Raw genomic sequence first — 18,994 nt, 5'->3', positions numbered from 1 at the left:
GCAAACCACCAGGCCAAAAGCCACTGACATTCTACAGCGTTCGACAGCAGCCTTCGCTTTCACAAAACCTCTGGGAGCAGCTCCCCCCACCCCCTGTATTTTCCCTCTCGCACAGATGTGGTGCTCAGAGATTACGCTGTAGATTAAGGTTTTACTGAATCCTGAAATGAGAGCAAGTGCCCAGAAGCTCTAATGTGCAGCCAAATCTGCCGGACGCTCAGCTGGATGGGGGAAGAGGCATTTCCCATCCCGTCCTCCTCGTGAAAGACGGAGCCCAAATATTCACCCCAGCTTGTCTGCTGAGAGCCTCCAGGTAGGAGCAGCAGTGTTTGGGTCGAAAGATGGGGAGGTGTTTTTTTTGATGGCTAAAACTCCAGAGGATCCATCCTTTCTGCTCTGAGATGTGGTCGGGGTCACTCTGGGTCTGACTGCATGGCATCCCTGCATCCCAGCATCCCTGCATCCCAGCATCCCTGCATCCCTGCATCCCTGCATCCCTGCATCCCTGCATCCCTGCATCCCAGCATCCCTGCATCTGTGTGAGCACTGACCCAGCACTGGCTCCTGCCTGTGACCCTGAGCAGGTCCCAGGTCCCTGAGCTTCTCCGTGTTCTCCCCCCATCCTTCCCGCCCTGGGCGCTGTGTGGATGTGCTTTGCTCGGCTGTGCAAAGAGCTCATGTGCAGAAAAGGGATTTTTCACACCATTTTCTTAACTGCATTAAATTTTACCGCCAAGTTGGTGGAAGGAGGGAGGTTTCCTGCAGTGACCGGGGGTTGTGTGTGTGTGGCAGAAGGGAATGTCGGTGCTTTCTCCCTGAACAAAAGGGTTCTTGTCCTGCAGTGGGCGAGAGGAGGGTGTTTTTTTTCCATCGAGGGGTGTGTGGCAGCGAGGGAGGGGACACGGCGCTGATGTGGCACCGGGTGAGCAGCACCCATCCTGCCCGTGGGTGCTTCCTCCTCTGCTCGGGGAATCTTGGGGGTGTGTGGCGGGGTGGGGTGACGTGGCAGCCTCTGGGGTGACTCCGGCTGCACCTACACCGGAGAACCAGCCCGGAGGCGTTTCTGCTGCTTCTACTTTGTGCTCTCCAGCCTCCACCGGAGACCATGATTCCCCCGCAGCGGGGAGACCAAGGTACCTCGTGGGGCTGGGGGGGCTCTCCCTCCCTGCTCCTCCCCTGTGCTGCCTGCCCAGGGACTTTACAGCTGTGGCGATGCCTTGCGGTGTGTTTTGGTGGGTTTGGTCTCCCAGGGAGGTCCCCGTGGGGTTTGGATGTGGATCAGGACCATGGGGTTTGGGGTGAAGAAGGGAGGTGGAGCGCTCCAGGGAGGGGTTGTAGAGCCCCACACTGAGGGTGTCTGGGACAAGGGGACACAGGGCATCGCCTCCTTGGCTGAACATGTCCTTGCACTGTCCCTACAACCACCAAAATACACCCTGATCCACCAGCCCCAGGGAAGGGGCACTTTGGGGATGGTCCCATTCCCCAGCGCTTGCAAGTGCAGGTGGGAGCTGCCGGCTGGAGGGCAGGAGATAAGGACATGGGACAGTCTCTGCTCCGTGGTCAGCCCCTTGCACCCCGTGTCTCTGTCCCAGGTCACCGTGCTCAGCCATGAACAACTCTGTGCTCCTCAGCCAGCTCAGACAGCCCGAGCCCCAGGACGCGGCCCCCTTCACGCCCATCTCCATCGTCAGGACCGCGACAAAGAAGCCGGATGCTCTGCCAATCATCTCTGCCATTGTTGTCATCTTTGTCCTCTTGGCTGTCTTCATCATTGTCATCGTGCACTACGGCCCTCAGCTCCGCACCGTGCAGATCACGCTCCAGCACGAGCCCATGCCACAGGATCTGGACGACGGGGTGCACCTCACGGACTGGAAGAAGCTGGGATCCCAGAAGAAGCTGCCTGCCCAGCCCTGCCCGCGGGACCTGCTCGGTGTGGATGTGCCCGGTGTGAGCTGCCAGTGCTCCTGCAAGCATCACCTGCCCTGCGGGAGCACCGAGCCCAACGTCATCGAGATCACCTACCTGTGACAAGGCTGGGGGACACCTGGGCAGGACTCAAGGGACCAAGTCCCACTGGGAAAATAGCAAGTGGGACGTTAGCTTAGCCCGAGACTCACCAATTCCCACACGTGGAGGTTTTATCTCCCCAGCGTTGTGTCTCTCCTCAGGTAGAAGGTTGTGTCACTGCAGTGGCCATCAGCCCCAAAAGGCCAGCCCAGGGGGCAACTGTCCCCAGGTGAGAGCTGGTCCCCAGGCAGGCTCTGGGGCTGGGTCTGCCCATGTAGGACAGCATCAGCATCGCTTCTGTTTTTCCTTGCCGTGGTTTTACCTGTCGCAGGCTGCCCAGGGGTGCCCAGCAGAGCTGTCCTGGTGCTCACCCGGCCAGGGGGCGCTGGGCGTGCGCTCAGCCCCTCGGCAGGAGCTGGAAAGTACATCATCTGTAATCACTTTCCAGATTAAAGATATTTTCATGTGCACTGTGTCCTCATGGTGCTGCTTAGATGGCAAAGAACACCTTCCAGCCCCTTTTTCCTGCACCTGAACCCACCTTGGTGTTTCAGTGGTGGAGCCAGAGGCAGAGGACGTGTCTGGTCCCCCAGGGGAGGTGTGTGACATGGCAGAGGCAGGAGAGGTGACAATGGCACATTAGCCACCCCTTGCCGTTGGCTGAACATCTCGAGGTGTTGACACTGCTGGAGAAATATGTCCATCTCTGGGCAGAGCCTGCAGCATCTCTGTGCATGATGGCAGGGGTGGGGAGGAGTGAAGTCATCTTCTTGTGGTCACCTTGATTGTCCCTGTTGCTCTCTGCTGTCCCTGTGCCAAGGGATGCTCTGCTCGGGGACCTGGGGACCCAGGTGTTTCCAGCATTGGAAGCATGGGGCATGTCCCAGCGGAGGAGGGAGCGATGGGATGGATGTTGATGTGGCTTGATCACCCTGGGCAGAAGCTGGTGGAGGTGGCACCCGAGGAGCAGATGAAGGGGCGACACATCACCCTGAGCCCCGTAAGGCTCCTGCGGACAGCAGATCATGGTGACCTGCCCAGCCTGGGAGTCTTTCCACTGCTGGAGGTGCCGAGCACCCCTTGTGAGAAGAAACTGGTCTCGGTTTCTCCTCCCTCAGTGCGAGCTGGATATCAAAGCCTGTCATCAGTGCGTGGGCTTGGGGGCAGCACAGCCTCTGGGATCACCCGCAAGGATTTATTCTGCTGAACAGTCCCAGGAGTCAAAACACGGTTCCCGCTTCTCCCCTCCCCACACGTGAACAGAAAAGCCAGATCTGTCTGTCCTGTGCATCCCGCACAGATCCCCCTGTGCGTTGTCAGACAAGAGATGGGACTTTTACCTGCTCCCCAGGTGCTGAAGGTATTTCTGACACAGCAGATGCTCCAGCATCCTTCCTCTCACTCATTTCCAGCTTTTCTCACTTACTTTCAAACTAAGTATTGGTTGGACTCGCTGGAAAATTTTGAACTTCACAATAAACATAATTTATATTACTTTTCAGGGGATTGTTTTCTGTTTTGATTGTTTCCCTTTTGTTTTCCAGAGGTGATGGTGCATTATCAGCTTTCCCACGCCTGTGTTAGAGGCGATCGGGTCTGTCATCCCAATTGAAAATCCCTGTGAGTCCCGCCTCCCTTTGTTGTTTCGTTAGGATTTTATATTTCTTCAAGAAGTTAGAACAGCTCTTGCCCCATTTCTGAAGGCTCCCTAGCAAGAAGAGCACTCAGTAAGGTTTGGTGGATGCCGCAGCCTTTGATTTGTGGTTTCTGGCAATTTTGGTGGTCCTGAGCGCGTTCTGGGATTCCCTGAAAAGCGCCTGAGGAGGGCAGGGTATTTCATTCAAGGTTTTGCATTTGTGATCTATAAAAACCAGACCTGATGCTGACAGTAGTTGAAAAATAGTAAAAGACAATTTATTCCACCCATGCCTTCCCCAAATCTCCCTGCAGAGCGTGCCCAGGGAAGATGGATTGCAGAGATAGTTCATCTGAACCTCCCGTTTGGCCTCACCAGGTAGAGTAATCTTTCTGACAGGTTAGCTCAAGCTGTCTAATTACAATGAAGGGGTCTCTATATTATGTACCGCCACGTTTTTCTGCCAGCTGTGGTTTGCAGGGCTGGAGAGGTTCCTTGCACAGGCATGATTTGTCATGCGCCTCCCACCCCCTTTCCTTTTCTCATTTAGGGACTCAGTGCAAGAGCGGTTTGTCTGAAAAACTGGTGTCCCTTCTGTTTATCAGAAGCCGTTTCACTCCATTCCCAGTTCTGCAGAATCAGTATCTTCATCTGCTGGACAATATTTAGCCTGTTGGCATCATTCTGAGTTCCAGGTCTGCCTGCTTGTGTGTTCCCCTGTAGGAAACGGGATAGGACAGGGGGTGGTGGCTTTAAACTGACAGAGAGCAGATTTAGATGAGATATAAAGGAGAAATTGTTGGCCCTGAGGGTGGTGAGAGCCTGGCCCAGGTTGGCCAGAGAGGTGGTGGATGAACCATCCCTGGAGACATCCCAGGCCAGGCTGGACGGGGCTCTGAGCAACCTGAGCTGGTGAAGATGTCCCTGTCATGGCAGGGGTGGCACTGAGGGAGCTGGGAAGGGCCCTTCAGCCCAAACCTTTCTGTGAATCTGTGATCCTGTGACTCTGTGATCTGCATTGCAGTGCCCAGAGTGGCTGCCCCGCGCCTCGGGGACACTGGCTGTGCCCTGCAACAGTGTCACCCATCCTGGGTAAGTCACCGGAGTTGTCACCTGGCTTTTGTAGTCGGGTCCTTTCAGATCAGGGAGCTGCTTCATTCAAGGCAAACTCTTTAATTCGAGGAACAGAAGCTCTCGTGGCAGCTCCCACTGAAGGACAACCGCAGCGGGGAAACATCGTGTTTGCAAAGAAAAGATTAAAAACGTCTAAATATTAATAAAGAGAAAGATAAAATGGGTAATTATTACTAGAACTCATTGATTTGCAGGCGCTGGGGACTCGTAAAGCTCTGATTTATGTGCCAGCGTGCTGTGGCCCAGATCCATCACTTACACAGCGGAGGAGCTGGGGAAATCCCACCCTTGCAATTCACTTTGCCATTGTTCAGGTATTTCAGGCTGTCAAACTAAAAAGCAAATAAACCTGGCAGTGAACGGCGGTGCTGATGGGGCCCCGGTTCCCCCCACATTTGTCCGGTGCTTTGGTCCTTCCAGCCCAGTCCAGGAGCTGTCAATGGCCCCTTCTTCTATACAACCTTTTCTGGAAGAATCTAGCACTGAAGCTCTGGCCTTCAGTATTTTTTCCACCTACTTCATTTGCAAACAGATATTTAGACATAACATTTTAAAATGCAGGAAAAAAATTACTGTAAAACTCACAATAGCGAACTAAATCCTAAAAGCGAGCGACAATCTTTTGCCAGCTTTCTCCTCCAGAAGGACACCAATAGTTATATCTCAACTCTGCTTCTCATTGCTTTTTCCTACACAATAAAATGTCATTTTTACAGATTCTCCTCTTTTCTATTTGGCCAGCCCCACTGCTCTCTGCTTATAGGACTGTTCTTTGCAAGACTATATAAAATACATACAGCTCTCGAGCAGCAGAGGCTGTGCATACAAATTATCAGAGCATTATTACTCTCTGTTCAAATGCCAAGTTTGTCCCAATTTATTTCACTTGCAACTTTCTCCCCCTCTATAATAATAATCTTTTTTTGAACACAAAGTAACAATAACTCTCCTTATGGCACCCGCTGCACAGGGGAGCTCCTGGAGCCCAGTGAGCAGGAGCTGGCAGAGACTTTGCCATCTGCAGCTTTCCTCAAAGCCAGGTTTTTGCCTTCGGAAGCTTTTTAAAACTACCGCACCACCTATTAACTCTGCCATGATTAGGGATTTCTTGCCTCTCCTTTAATTTCCTTCCTAATTAGGGTGTACACCTGCTGCAGGGGGAAGCACCTACATAACCCCTGTGCTGCCACATGGCTCTCAGGGGTGTTCAGTAGGGGTTTTACAGCTGTGCTTGCAGGAAGTTTGGGTTTTGATGCTGCAGGGTTGCTTAAATCTGTGCAAAGTTTGAGGAGGCTCTTCAAGGTCCTACTCAGAAGAATCCTGCGTGTTAGGGCCCTGAAGGGTAGTGGGGTTTGAGAGAGCTGGTTAATGTTCAAGCATCACTTGGGGAATCTTCCTGACGAGGAAAGGTGAGAGAACTGGGGCTGTTCAGCCTGGAGAAGCTGAAAGGGATCTTATTTAGGTGATAAATATCTCAGGGTGGGTGTCAGAGGATGGAGCAGACTCTGTTCAGTGGTGCCCAACACCAGGGTGAGGGGCAACGGGCACAGACTGGAACACAGGAGGCTCCATCTGAACACAAGGAGAAACGTCTTTGCTGGGAGGTGCCAGAGCCTGGCCCAGGCTGCCCAGAGCGGGTGTGGAGTCTCCTTCTCTGAGACATTCAAACCCGCCTGGACCCACCTGTGTGATCTGCTCTGTGACCCTGCGTGAGCAGGGCTGGGCTGGGGATCCACAGAGGTCCCTGCAACCCAGCCAGGCTGGGGTGATCCTGGGGTGATTCCGGGACGACTCTGCGCGCACGGAGCAGCAGCGGGCTCTGGTGGCGGATGCTGCCCGGTGCAGGCAGGGATGCGGGAAGGGATGCAGGCAGCGAGCTGGGGGGATTTCTCCTGCATCTCTCCAGCCCCGGTGAGAGCACAGCTGGGGTACATTGTGTCTGGGGGAGACGTGCCTGGTTTTGGGCTCCCCGGGGCAGGGAAGGCGCTGCTGGAGCAGGTGTAAGGAGACAGCAAAGTCCTCAATGGGGTGAGGCCCCTCGGCCTCTGGGGGGCCCAGTGGGGTGAGGGGCTCAAGGTGGCTTTGAGCCAGTATCACCTTCTGATTTCACAGAAAAGATGAGCACAGGGAGAGCGCCTGGGAGAAGGTCCATCCACCTCTCACAGACCCGTGTCCTTGCTGTTCCATGTGAGAAGGTGAAAAGCATTTCCTTCCTCCAGAGGAAAAAGTCCCAAGAGCGTCCCCAGTCCCTGCAGGCAGCTGAGGATGGGGCAGGTCCTGGGCCACCTTGTGCACCTGCACCTCAAACTTCTACTGCCCAGAGATGGGTTAGGAAAACATTATTTCCTGCTGAAAAGGGAACCCTGTCTTTGAAGGGCTGAAAATCGGGGCTGTTGAGGAAACAGCTTAATCCTGGTGTAAGAGCACAAGCTGGTGAGAAGCAGCGCTGCTTTTATTTGCTCCATCTAAATTTGCAGCTGTCCCCTGCTGAGGATGGTGCCCTGAGGTACAACCTGAGCCTGCAAGAGACCATCCCACCCTGTGGTGCAGCCTGTTGTCCCTGTCCTGACCCTCAGTCACCATTTCCAGATGTGAGATGAGATAAGCGCTGCTTCCTCACACAGTCCGTGGGATATTCAAAGCCCTGAGCACCCTCATGAGGCCAAATCTTGGTACGTCTTTAGTCGTGCTCGTTTTGAACATCTCTCCTTTTGGTGTTGTTTTTTCACTACCAGATTTGAAAACAAACTTCTGTTCCCCGCTGGTTTCGATGGTGCCCTGCGCACCCTGACAGTGCCGCGCAGCACGGGTTGTGGTTCCCAGCTAACGCCAAGCCAACCCGGAGTGACAAATACAATTGGAAAAGCTCCGGCTGTGCAGTGGAACTCAAAATAACGTGGTGGGGTTGCTCTCTGCCATGTGATGGGTGCTGTGTGGTGCCTGGGGAGTTGAGATGTCCCCTGTGTCCCTGTCTTACTCTGGAGCCTGGAGAGCAGCTGAGCTTCAGAGGAGTCAGATTTCCACACCAGTAAATGGCATTTACATCTGCTTTGGGCACTAAGAGCATCACATGGAAGCTGAAGAATACTACTGTAACAATTAAGTACAACTGATGCTCTTCCTGAGTTTTAAACTAAAGGTTTTAGGTGCAGCCAACCTCCTAGAGGTATTGTCTGTGAGGGTCTCGGAGCACCTGTGCATTGGAGATGTGTTTTGTTTTGAGCACCAAGTCTTATTTTACTGTCTGTACTTCTGATGAGACTCAGCTCAACCCTGATTTGCTTTCCTAGTTTCTTTGCTAGCGATACTTTGTCCACCTTCCACCGAGACGCGGCTGGCGTGGTTGGCAGCTCAGCGATGCTTTTGCAGCGTCCTGCAGGCACCTCCCTGCCAGCTGCTGGTGTCCCGATGGCTCAGGGCCACAGGCCTCGTCTGTTGGGATTTATTCCTGAGGTATCGCAATAATTAATGCATTAGCTCCTCTTCTCCTGGGCATTCCAGATCTGTCGTTGGCCCAGCTGGAGGCGGGGACAATGCTCGTCTTGGTGATGGTGACTTCTCCAAGCACTGGGATTGTCACATCAGCCTTTATCTCTGGTGGCTGGGCAAGCTGCTGCTTAAAATCCCATCTGCCTTTGGGGAGAAAAAGGGGCGGTTTGGGGCTGCAGCCGCCTGAATGGGCATCCTCCCCCTGGCTGGGGGGTGAGCACTGCACCGAGTGGGATCTGGCACATGGGGGTGCTGGTGTTGGGGAATATTCCTCCCAGCACACCAGTGGCGGGTTAAGCACGGCGAGGCTGGCTTGTGCTGCAGAATGCTTGGGAGGTGGTGGGAAGAAGGATCCGTCTTGCAGGGCTTTTGAGGAATCCCTGCAGTGCTTGGGCGTAATACTTATTTCCTTTCCTTGGCGATATTTTGGTGCAGTTCTCCTGTTCCTCTCCATCCCTGAGAAGGAAAGGCGTAAAAGAAGGGAGGTGGAAGGATGAGACTCCCATCCAACAGCAGGGCACGGGCTGGGAGACATCCGCTTCTCCATCCGCTCCTCCGTATGCTTCTGTGTCCGTTTCTCTGTCCGCTTGTCCGCCCGCAGCCCCGCGGGCAGTGGTGAGCAGCCGAGCATCCCTTGGGAAGAGCCCGCGGGCCGGCTTCGCTTGGCTGAGGAGGAAGCGAGAACACAAAGCAGGGAAATGACTTGGCAAAGGTCACCTGGAGCTGGGGCTGAGCCTGGGAGTAGCACCAGCTCTCCTGCCACCCCCCGCCACGGCCAAGCTGCCCCGGCCCTTCCTCCTGGAGCGATGAGTGGTGGCACCAACCGCCTCGGGGACAGTCGGCTGCTCGGCACTGGGGTGGTTTGGCTTTTGCTGTTCACTGTGGCAATAAAATTTAATATAATAGAAGTGATGAGAGCTAGGAACTGGGAGGGGAGGTGGGGGATGGAGAGTCTCAACTGGGGAAATCAGCTGTGAGGGGAGGGATGGGAATGGAATGGAGGTATGGCAGGTAACAAGAGGAAACGGCCTCAAGTTGCGCCAGGGGAGGTTGAGGTTGGATGTGGGGAACAATTTCTTCCCCAAAGGGCTGTGGGGCATTGGAACAGGCTGCCCAGGGCAGTGCTGGAGTCACCATCCCTGGAGGGCTGGACGGACGGACATGAGGTTCTCAGGACATGGGGCAGTGCCAGGGGTGGGTTGTGGGTGGACTCAATTATCTTGAGGGGCTTTTCCAACCAAAACGATTCTGTAGTTCTATGGGGGTGCCCAGCAAGGCTGGAAAGGTGGGAGGAGAGGGGCAAGATGGGCACTGGACACCAAGGGGTGCTGGAGGCTGCCTGGTAGATGTGGGGACCAAGATGAAGCTGACGTGGCTGGTGGGACTCAAAGCGCACCACAAGGATAATCTGCTTTTTGTAACAGCCAGTGAAACATCTGCAGTGACCTTCCCTGTCCTAAATGCCTTCAAACACTTTGAGACCTGAAGTACAGCCCAGCTTGGGGTAGCTGGGCTCTTCAGGCAGCTGCCTGCTCAGGAGGGACATGTGCAACATCATCAGGCTGTGCTACCTGTGTGTGCACACACGTGCAGCATCACGGGGGCTGCTCAAAGGTGGGGCTTCGGGGTAAAATCACAAAAGAAACCTCCAAAACTCCCCCAGTGCCCCCCCTCCCATGAGCAGGGACATCTTCACCAGCTCAGGTTGCTCAGAGCCCCGTCCAGCCTGGCCTGGGATGTCTCCAGGGATGGTTCATCCACCACCTCTCTGGCCAACCTGGGCCAGGATCAAATAAGCCACAGCAGGGATGTGGTGGTGCTAAATCAGCGCTGGGTGAGGAGTGATGCTGGGGAAACCAAAGCAAAGCTGAGTCAGGGACAGAGCATGTGCCAAGATGGGGGGAGCTGGCCAGGACAGACGGACACAGAGGATGGGGAGAGGCCTGACAGGACACCGCTCACATCTGCCAGAGCCACCTTTCTTCCCTTGTGCCCATCTGCCTGTGTTTGATGTGGCAACTCTCCCAGTGACTCATTAACTCATTTTGATGTGTCCAGATGAAAATGAAGCAGTGACATAATCAAAAGCCATGCGCTGGAAAAGGTGACATGGGCATGTTGCCCTCCAAACAGACAGTAAAGGCAGAGCAAGGACTGGGGATTACATGCTGGATTTAGACAAAGTGAAAATAAATCAGAGTATATCAGAAATTGAACAGTGTGGGGAGCAAGCCTGTGGGGCAAGGCAGGATCAGAAGTCCATGGTCACTGCTGGTCCTTGCAGACATCTTCCTGGGCCCTGCGGGTGGGTCAGGGACCGTCTGTGGGAATCCCATCTTCTGTAAAACGCATTGTGCAGGTGGCAGCGGGCAGCAGTGATGGCCCCTGCAGGCTGGGACCCAAGGGCACTTCCACACCTCTCCCAGCTGGGAAGGGAGCTGCCCCACCAGCCCCCACCCCAGCCCAGCCCGCTCCTCCCTTTTCCTGTAGGTGGGGTTTCCATAGGAAACACAGCTGGTCCACCTCCCGGACAGACGGACGGACGGATGCTGTTCCCCGGCCGAAGCTGCGGCGGTGGCCATCCCCTCTGCTCCGGGCTGAGCGTTCCAGCCCGGGCACAGCTGCTCCTGGCCATGGCACGGCAAGGGACAACCACCAGACTTGCCCACCATTTCTCCTCCTTTCCAAGCAGTGGCTGGTGCTTCTGGGACTTGGAGGTGGCAGAAGATGCTGAGGCCTCACAGTCGCCATAAGGACGATTTGGGCAGCCATCGGCAGCACGCCAGGGCAGTGCGATTCACTGGCAGCATGCTGCTGCTGCGCCGCTCTGCGCTGCACCTCCCAGCCCTGTGCTGGTGCCTGTTCCTCTGCACCGATGCCCAGGAGGTGGCCACGGTCACAGTGCGGTACCGGGTGTTCGAGGAGGTGCCGCTGGGAACCGTGATCGGGACGCTGGCCGAGCACTTTGAGGGGGGAGAGAGCGGTGAGGCAGCGGACACCTTCCAGCTGATGGAGACCCCCGGGAGGTTCCCGCTGCACGTGGGGAGCGGGGACGGGGTGCTCAGCACGGCTGGGCGGGTGGACAGGGAGCAGCTGTGCCGGCACAGCGATCCCTGCTGGGTCTCGTTCGACGTGCTGGCCGCCCGAAACCTGGCGCTCATCCACGTGGAGGTTCAAGTGCTGGACGTCAATGACAACGCGCCACGGTTCCCCACACCTGAGCTGGAGCTGGAGATGTCGGAGAGCGCATCCCTGCGGACGCGGATCCCGCTGGACCGAGCCCTGGACGCCGACGCCGGCCCCAACGCCCGCTGCTCCTACGCCCTGTCCCGCAGCGAGCACTTTGCTCTGGATGTTGCCTCCAGCTCCGACGGCACGAGGCACGCAGAGCTTGTCGTGGTTAAAGAAGTGGACCGGGAGCTGCACTCCTCCTTCGACCTTGTGCTGACGGCCACCGATCATGGGGAGCCGCCAAAATCAGGTACCGCTTTAATTAAAGTCATTGTCCTTGACTCCAATGATAACAGCCCCGTCTTTGCAGAGAGCTCTTTGACAGTAGAGGTGCCGGAGGATGCCCTGCCCGGGACGCTCCTTGTGACCGTCACAGCCACTGACCCCGACCAGGGCCCCAACGGGGAGATTGAGTACAGCCTGAGCAGACACGCACCCCTGGAGGTGCTGAGCACTTTTGACATCGGTGCCCGCACAGGCAGCATCATCCTGAAGCACCCGCTGGACTACGAGGAGACCCACGCCTACGAGCTGGATGTGCAAGCCCGGGACCTGGGTGCCAACCCCATCCCAGCGCACTGCAAGATCCTGGTCAAAGTCTTGGATGTCAATGACAACGCTCCCGATGTCCATGTCACCTGGGCCGCGCGGGTGCCCGTGCTCTCCGAAGCGCTCCCCAAGGACAGCTTTGTGGCTCTGGTGACGGCCAGCGACCCTGACTCGGGAAGCAATGGGCAAGTGCATTGCTCCCTCAGTCAGGGGTACGAGCACTTCAGGCTGAAGAGGACCAACAGCCACAGCTACGTGCTGATGACCAACGCCGTGCTGGACAGGGAGCTGCACACCGAGTACAACCTGACGCTGGAGGCGCGGGACCATGGGGACCTCTCCTTGGCCGTGCTGAAGCACCTCACCATCTGCATCAGCGACGTCAACGACAACGCTCCCTCCTTCGAGAAGGCCACCTACGAGGCCGCCGTTGCCGAGAACAGCAAAGCACCTGCCTTCTTGCTCACCGTCCATGCCACTGACCCTGACCTGGGTTTCAATGGAAAAATCACCTACAGCATCCTGGATTCCTCCACTTCGGGTCTGGTCTCTATTGACCCCACCACCGGGGATGTTTTTGCCCTCCAAGCTTTTGATTATGAGCAGGTGAGGAGCCTGGAGTTCTTGGTGACTGCGGAGGATGGTGGTCACCCCAAGCTGGCGTCCAACGTCTCCATCAGGCTGGATGTGCTTGACCGGAACGACAACGCGCCCGTCATCACCGCGCCGGCGCTGGTGGGAGGTGTGGCCACGCTCTCCGTCCTGGTCAATGCGGAGACAGGGTGCTTCTGGGTGGCTCCCAGGAACAGGAGCACCCAAGGAACTGCAGCGGTGACCAATGCAACACTCTCATCATGCACCGGAGCCCCGCTCCTCTTCACCATCACAGCCAGGGACGTGGATTCTGGCATCAATGGGGCTCTCCGGTACAATCTGGTGGGTGGGGATGATGCTGGGCTCTTCATCCTGGACCCTCTTTTGGGGCAGCTCTTCCTCAACACCAGCAACGCCAGCAGCCTCGCCGGCAGCGAGCGGGAGCTGGTGGTCCGGGTGAGCGACGGGGGGGACATCCCCTTGGACACCCTGGCCCGGGTCCGCTTGGTTTTCCGGCATCACGGGGCGTTCTCCAAAATCTCGGCCTGGGGACCCGCGTGGCCGAGCCCCTCGGTGGTGGCCGTGATCTGCCTGGCCGCTGTCCTGGGGGGCTGCCTCCTCCTGGCGGCTTTGACCCTGTCCTTGCGCAAGAAGGAGAAGAAGGACGGCATGGCCTACAACTGCCGGGAGGCCGAGGACGCCCGTAGGCAGCCGCAGCTCAAGAAGCCGCACAGGCAGATCCAGAAGGCCGACATCCACCTGGTCCCGCTGCTGCGGGGCCGCCCCCGGGAGGCTGAGCCCCCCCGACCGTGCCAGGGCGATCTGCCCGGCACAGCCGCCCCCGCGCCGGGGGGGTCCCCGCAGGCTCCCCTCCACCTCACCCCCACTCTCTACAGGACCCTGAGAAACCAGAGGACCCAGAAAGACTCAGATGAGCCCCAGGGGACCTTCAGCCTGCCCATCCCGCAGCGCCGGCCCTGCCAGCCCCACAGACCCAAAAATCTGGGGAAAGAGGCTGTGAGCCGCCCGGACGTGCCCCTGCACTGCAGGAGCTTGGTGAAGCCACCGCAGGGGCCTGTGGTACAGTCCCCGTTGCCACCCAGCCCGCCCGAGGATGTGGGGGGACCTGAGCAGCCCCAGCCCCACCAGCACATCCTCAGGAGCCTGGTCCGGCTGTCGCTGGTGGCACTGGCGGAGCAGAGCCCCACCGGGGAGTTTGCCATGGAGTCACCCCCGGTGCAGGTAGGAGCTGCCCCACGTGTTGCTGAAGGTGTGGACCCCCAAAAATCCTTGTTCACCCTGGTCTTGCACACCCTGGGGTGGTGGGAACGTGTGACCTGATGGTCCTTGGTTGGTTTCTTCTCCCAGCCCTGGGCAGAGCTGCCTCAGGAGTGGGGGCTGGATGGGATGAACAGGCACCCCACCATGGGCAGGGTCCCCCTGTGGCCACCAGCATGGGGTGGGGATGGCTGTCACACAGAGAAGAGGACAACCCTATGGGCACTTCCCCAGGAGAGCGTGTGGGCAAGGAACGACAGGCAGAGATGGTGCCAGGGCCAGGTGGGCTGCCCGGCCATTGTTTTTCCCCCCACATGGGGATGCTGAACCATCTGCAGGAGGAGGAAACACTATAAAAAGGCCGGGGGGGTCTGGAAGGGACGTCCTGGCAGGAAGCAGCTTGAGTAGCGCTCGCCGGGGCTCAACAGGCTTTTCCTGCCTTACAGCAAATCTCCCAGCTGCTCTCCCTGCTGCACCAGGGCCAGTTCCAGCCCAAAACCAACCACCGGGGAAACAAGTACACAGCCAAGAACGGCAGCAGGTAAGGCTGGGACTCAGCCCTTTCCTTCCCTGAGCCTGGTTCCCCATGGCTCTGCTGTCTCTCATAGAATCCCAGCCCGGTTGTGTTGCAGAGACTTCTGTAGATCCCACAGCCCAACCCCACATGGTACCACAGGGTCACAGAGCAGATCACACAGGTGGGTCCAGGTGGGTTTGAATGTCTCAGAGAAGGAGACTCCACACCCGCTCTGGGCAGCCTGGGCCAGGCTCTGGCACCTCCCAGCAAAGACGTTTCTCCTCGTATTCAGATGGAGCCTCCTGTGCTTCAGTCTGTGCACGTTGCCCCTCTGCTCCAGCCCTGCTGGCCCCAAGAGCCTCCAAGGGCAGGAGACACCAGGGCAGCAGTTGCACAAGGCAAAACCTCATCACCGGTATTGCTGACTGGAATTTGTGGAGGTGGGTCCTCCCTTCAGGGGATGGCTGGGCTCCTCTGGTCCTGTCTCCTCACTGGTATCCAGGGCTGCTCTTTGCATCCTTCCTTTGGTAGCTCCTTCCATACCCACCTGAGCTTCCCTGCAGCCAGAAACCCTCTGGCCAGCCTTGCTGGGGGAACACCAATGTGTGATGGAAACGTGCACTCATGAGCACAGAGGGTTCCCGCTTTGGAGGCAGCAGAACAAGAACACATTTTCTCATGTCTCTGGGTGCTTTCTTAGAGATGCTGTTGCCTGTTGACATGAGTTCAGGTCATCTGTCCCTGGGCTTTGTGAGGGAGGTGCTAGCAGGGATGGGAAGAGCAGTGGACGTGGTCTGCCTTGATTTCCGTGAAGCATTTGACACAGTCTCCCACAGCATCCTCACAGCTGAACTGAGGGAGTGCGGTCTGGATGAGCGGGTAGTGAGGTGGACTGGGAACTGGCTGAAGGGAAGAAGCCAGAGAGTCGTGGGCAATGGGGCAGAGTCCAGTTGAGGCCTGGATCCAGTGCAGTGCTCAGGGGTCAGTGCTGGGGCCAGTGTTATTCAATGTATTCATCAATGATTTGGACGAGGGAATAGAGTGACTGTCAGCAAGTTTGCTGGTGACACCAAGCTGGGAGCAGTGGTGACACTGGAAGCTGTGCTGCCATCAGAGACCTGGACAGGCTGGGGAGTTGGGCAGGGAAATATTTAATGCAATATAACAAGGACAAGTGTAGAGTCTTGAATATGGGCAGGAACAATCCCAGGTTCCAGTGTAAGTTGGGGAATGACCTATTAGAGAGCAGCGTAGGGGAAAGGGACCTGGGGGTCCTGGGGACAGCAGGGTGAGCATGAGCCAGCACTGGGCCCTTGTGGCCAGGAAGCCAATGGTACCTGGGGTGGGTTAGAAGGGGGTGGTCAGTAGGTCAGAGAGGTTCTCCTGCCCCTCTGCTCTGCCCTGGGGAGACCACACCTGGAATATTGTGTCCAGTTGTGGCCCCTCAGCTCCAGAAGGACAGGGAACTGCTGCAGAGAGTCCAGCGCAGCCACCAAGATGCTGAAGGGAGTGGAGCATCTCCCGTGTGAGGAAAGGCTGAGGGAGCTGGGGCTCTGGAGCTGGAGAAGAGGAGACTGAGGGGGGACTCATTCCTGGGGATCAATATGGAAAGGGGCAGTGTCAGGAGGATGGAGCCAGGCTCTTCTGGGTGACAACCAGTGACAGGACAAGGGGCAATGGGTTCAAACTGGGACACAGGAGGTTCCACTTAAATTTGAGAAGAAACTTGTTCCCGGTGAGGGTGTCAGAGCCTGGCCCAGGCTGCCCAGGGAGGTTGTGGAGTCTCCTTCTCTGCAGACATTCAAACCCGCCTGGACCCCTTCCTGTGGAACCTCAGCTGGGTGTTCCTGCTCCATGGGGGGATTGCACTGGATGAGCTTTCCAGGGCCCTTCAACCCCTGACATTCTGGGATTCTGTGATTCCGTGAAGGACTGACACATCCCAGCTGCATGCTGAATATGTTCCCACAAACTTTATGGTGTTCCCACTACATTATGCTGTTGACATCTCTGGGTGAACTCTCCTGAGGATGCCAGGGCTTCATCACCACCTCACCATGGTCCCCCCTGGTCCGCAGCTACCCAGGCCATGGGCAGACACACCTTTCTCCACTTTCCTCCTCATCATCTCCATCTGCAGAGGATGGAGAGGGAGGGAGAGCTGCTCTGGGTTGTGATGCTTCTGGCCTGGTTCTGCACATGGGCAGCTCCTCAGAATTCACAAAGAAGAGCCAGCAGCTCCCTGTTTGCTCAGGAACTCCCTGCAGAAGGATAAAAAACCCCCTAGGGCAAGAAATCCGGAGCAGCCCCATGTGCAGCCCAGCACCCGGCCAGGCCCGGTCCTCAGAGGGTCCATGGCACTCCTGATCCCAGCCCTTTTGTTCTTGTGTTTTTTAAAAACCCCATAAACTCATTAATTGATGAGGACTAAAATAATTACGCCTTTGGTGCTGGGAGGAAGCTCATACCCCATCTCCGGGTCATTTTTTGGGGGATGAAGACAACCACCTTCACAGCAACGGCCGGGGCAGGGTGCTGAGGGCTGACGTGTGACGCGGGTGCTCTGGCCCTGGCAGGGCCGCGGGGCTGGACGCCGACTGCCTGAGCACGAAGGACAGCGGGCACGGGGAGAGCGAGGCCGAGGACCGCGACTCGGAGAGTGCGTTCGAGCTGTCTGTGCAGCAGCTGGTGGGAGAGGAGCTGGAGACCCTCCTGGAGCCGCAGGCAGGTGAGTTGGCCTCGCCGGGGCTGGTGGGAGGTTCCAGCAGTGAGATCTCCTCGGATAACACACTAATCTCATTTTCAGAAGATAAAACTGGCTGGCCTGTGGCAAGCCAGGGGACATCTCATGTCCTAGGGTGGCTCTGAGAGTGGCAGATGCTTGGGGCAGCATGGGTGGACCTTCTTGTGCTTTTGGAACCAGGCAGTTTACAGCAAAGGGACTTGCTGAGCTTGATGTTGGCTTTGTTTCATGTGTTTAATCACTCTTGGTAGATCTTTCCCATGGGTATACCTGCTGCTGTTGAGCTGATTTGTGAGGTTGACCTGTGTTGTTGCGTAGAGGTGAGGTCCAGTTTAACCGCGCACCATGTGAACTGCTTCCCAGGCTGACCCCAGCCCCTTTGTTTCATGGTGTCCTGCTCCATGCAGAGTGAGAAAGGCAAGGATTGTCCTTGTTGAGTCTCTCAAGATGTTACACACACTTTGAGCCCCATCAGTCTCCTATTTCCCACCAGGGTGAACTAGTTCAGCCTCATCTCCTCTGACCACCCTGTTACTAATTTTATCTTTATTGGGATGTGCTGACCAGAACGGTGCATGGTGTTTGGGATACATCGGCACTGGTGGTATAAGGCAGTGTTTGGTTTGTTCTTCATTCCTGTCCTGCCCAAGCTCTATGTTACCAAACTATTCATGGTGACTCCCAAACCCCTCCTCTGCATGGTGGGAGGGTCATCAATATGCGACGTGTCCTTCCCCATGACAATTATCCAACAGCTGGTGACACAGAAATCCATGGCTACATTTCGCTCATGCCCCTCAGTATTATCAGGTCCTTCAGCAACTTTCTGCCTTTATGTTGTGTGTTTTAGTGGAGTCAACACCAACCGCAGCCATTTCTCCACATCATTTATCACTATGGTGAACGGATGCTCTGGGACTCCACAAATGACCTCCCTTTGCAGGGAAGATTATTTATTCCTACCCTTGCTTCCCAGTTCTTAACACATATTGGTCCCTGACAGAACCTGACTGTTAATTCAGGGACAGCTCAAGTCCCCTGTGTGCCTGGCTGGGGCTCTTCCGCAAGCTCAGATGTCCCCTGTCACCCAGGACCCTCCGCCTTCCTCTTCCAAAGACATCAACAAATTTGCAAAACTCAATTCCTCACCTTGCAAATGTCACATCAGCTCATGTTCGAATAGCAGGGACTCGGTGATCTGCTGAGTCTTGCATGTAATGATTTCTATGGGTCTGCACTGGATTCACCTTCACACACTTGAAAACTCATGTCACACTTTCTACCTTCCCTTCCTCTGACACCACATTCATTTGAAGCAGTAGTTAATGAACAGCAGTTAATAAACCAAGCAATTTCATATCTGAGTTCCTCTAGCACTCTGGGGTGAATACCATCTGGGCCTGACATTTTCTACATGTTCCTTTTATTGATTCGTTCTAAATAATCTCCTCTACTGGCATTTCAATTTGAAAGAGTTGGGCTGACTCATGTCCTGCAGCAGAAATTTCATTGTGGAGCCCCTGCGCTCCTCCGCGGCGAGAGGAGCTCATTGAGGCTTGCTGCTGTTGGTCGTTTTAATTCCAGGATCGGGCATTTTTCTGTGCTGTCTCTTAGAGAACCAAGCTGCTTCTCTCCATTTGCCTCCCTGCCCTTTTATTCTAGCAAATGAAGGGAAGGCTGGGTGAAAGGAGAGCTGCAGGATTCCATGGATTTAAAGCCCTGCAGCTACGAGCAGGGTGGGATGAGGCTGCCCAGCTCCATCCCATGGGTGCACTGGTTCCAGTAAAGGGGCTGGTGGACTTGCTCAGAT

At 56.2% G+C, this 18,994-nt stretch overlaps 2 protein-coding genes across 3 annotated transcripts in view; both read left to right on the top strand.

Annotated features, from left to right (window-relative positions):
• Positions 1-1,003: 1,003 nt before the first annotated feature.
• Positions 1,004-3,514, top strand: SMIM33 (small integral membrane protein 33). Its single transcript, XM_065849444.2, has 2 exons — positions 1,004-1,133; positions 1,596-3,514. Exon 2 carries the CDS (start codon positions 1,612-1,614, stop codon positions 2,032-2,034), a length of 423 nt encoding a protein of 140 aa, XP_065705516.1. The 5' UTR covers positions 1,004-1,133; positions 1,596-1,611; the 3' UTR covers positions 2,035-3,514.
• A 7,269-nt stretch (positions 3,515-10,783) lies between these two features.
• Positions 10,784-18,994, top strand: part of PCDH12 (protocadherin 12) — an 11,761-nt gene continuing 3,550 nt past the window's right edge. Inside the window, exons 1-3 of one of the 2 annotated variants that reach the window (XM_065849358.2) lie at positions 10,784-13,888; positions 14,371-14,465; positions 17,018-17,169. In XM_065849358.2, coding sequence (XP_065705430.1) covers positions 11,000-13,888; positions 14,371-14,465; positions 17,018-17,169 — 3,136 coding nt within the window. In that variant the 5' untranslated portion in view covers positions 10,784-10,999. Of the gene's footprint in view, positions 13,917-14,370; positions 14,466-17,017; positions 17,170-18,994 lie in introns of both variants that reach the window. The other variant, XM_071814876.1, reaches the window with a different exon arrangement.

This window comes from Patagioenas fasciata, chromosome 14 (assembly GCF_037038585.1).
Source record: "Patagioenas fasciata isolate bPatFas1 chromosome 14, bPatFas1.hap1, whole genome shotgun sequence".
Lineage (NCBI taxonomy): Eukaryota > Metazoa > Chordata > Aves > Columbiformes > Columbidae > Patagioenas > Patagioenas fasciata.
The sequence above is the reverse complement of the archived record's forward strand: the minus strand, read 5'-3'. Positions and strand labels throughout refer to the sequence as shown.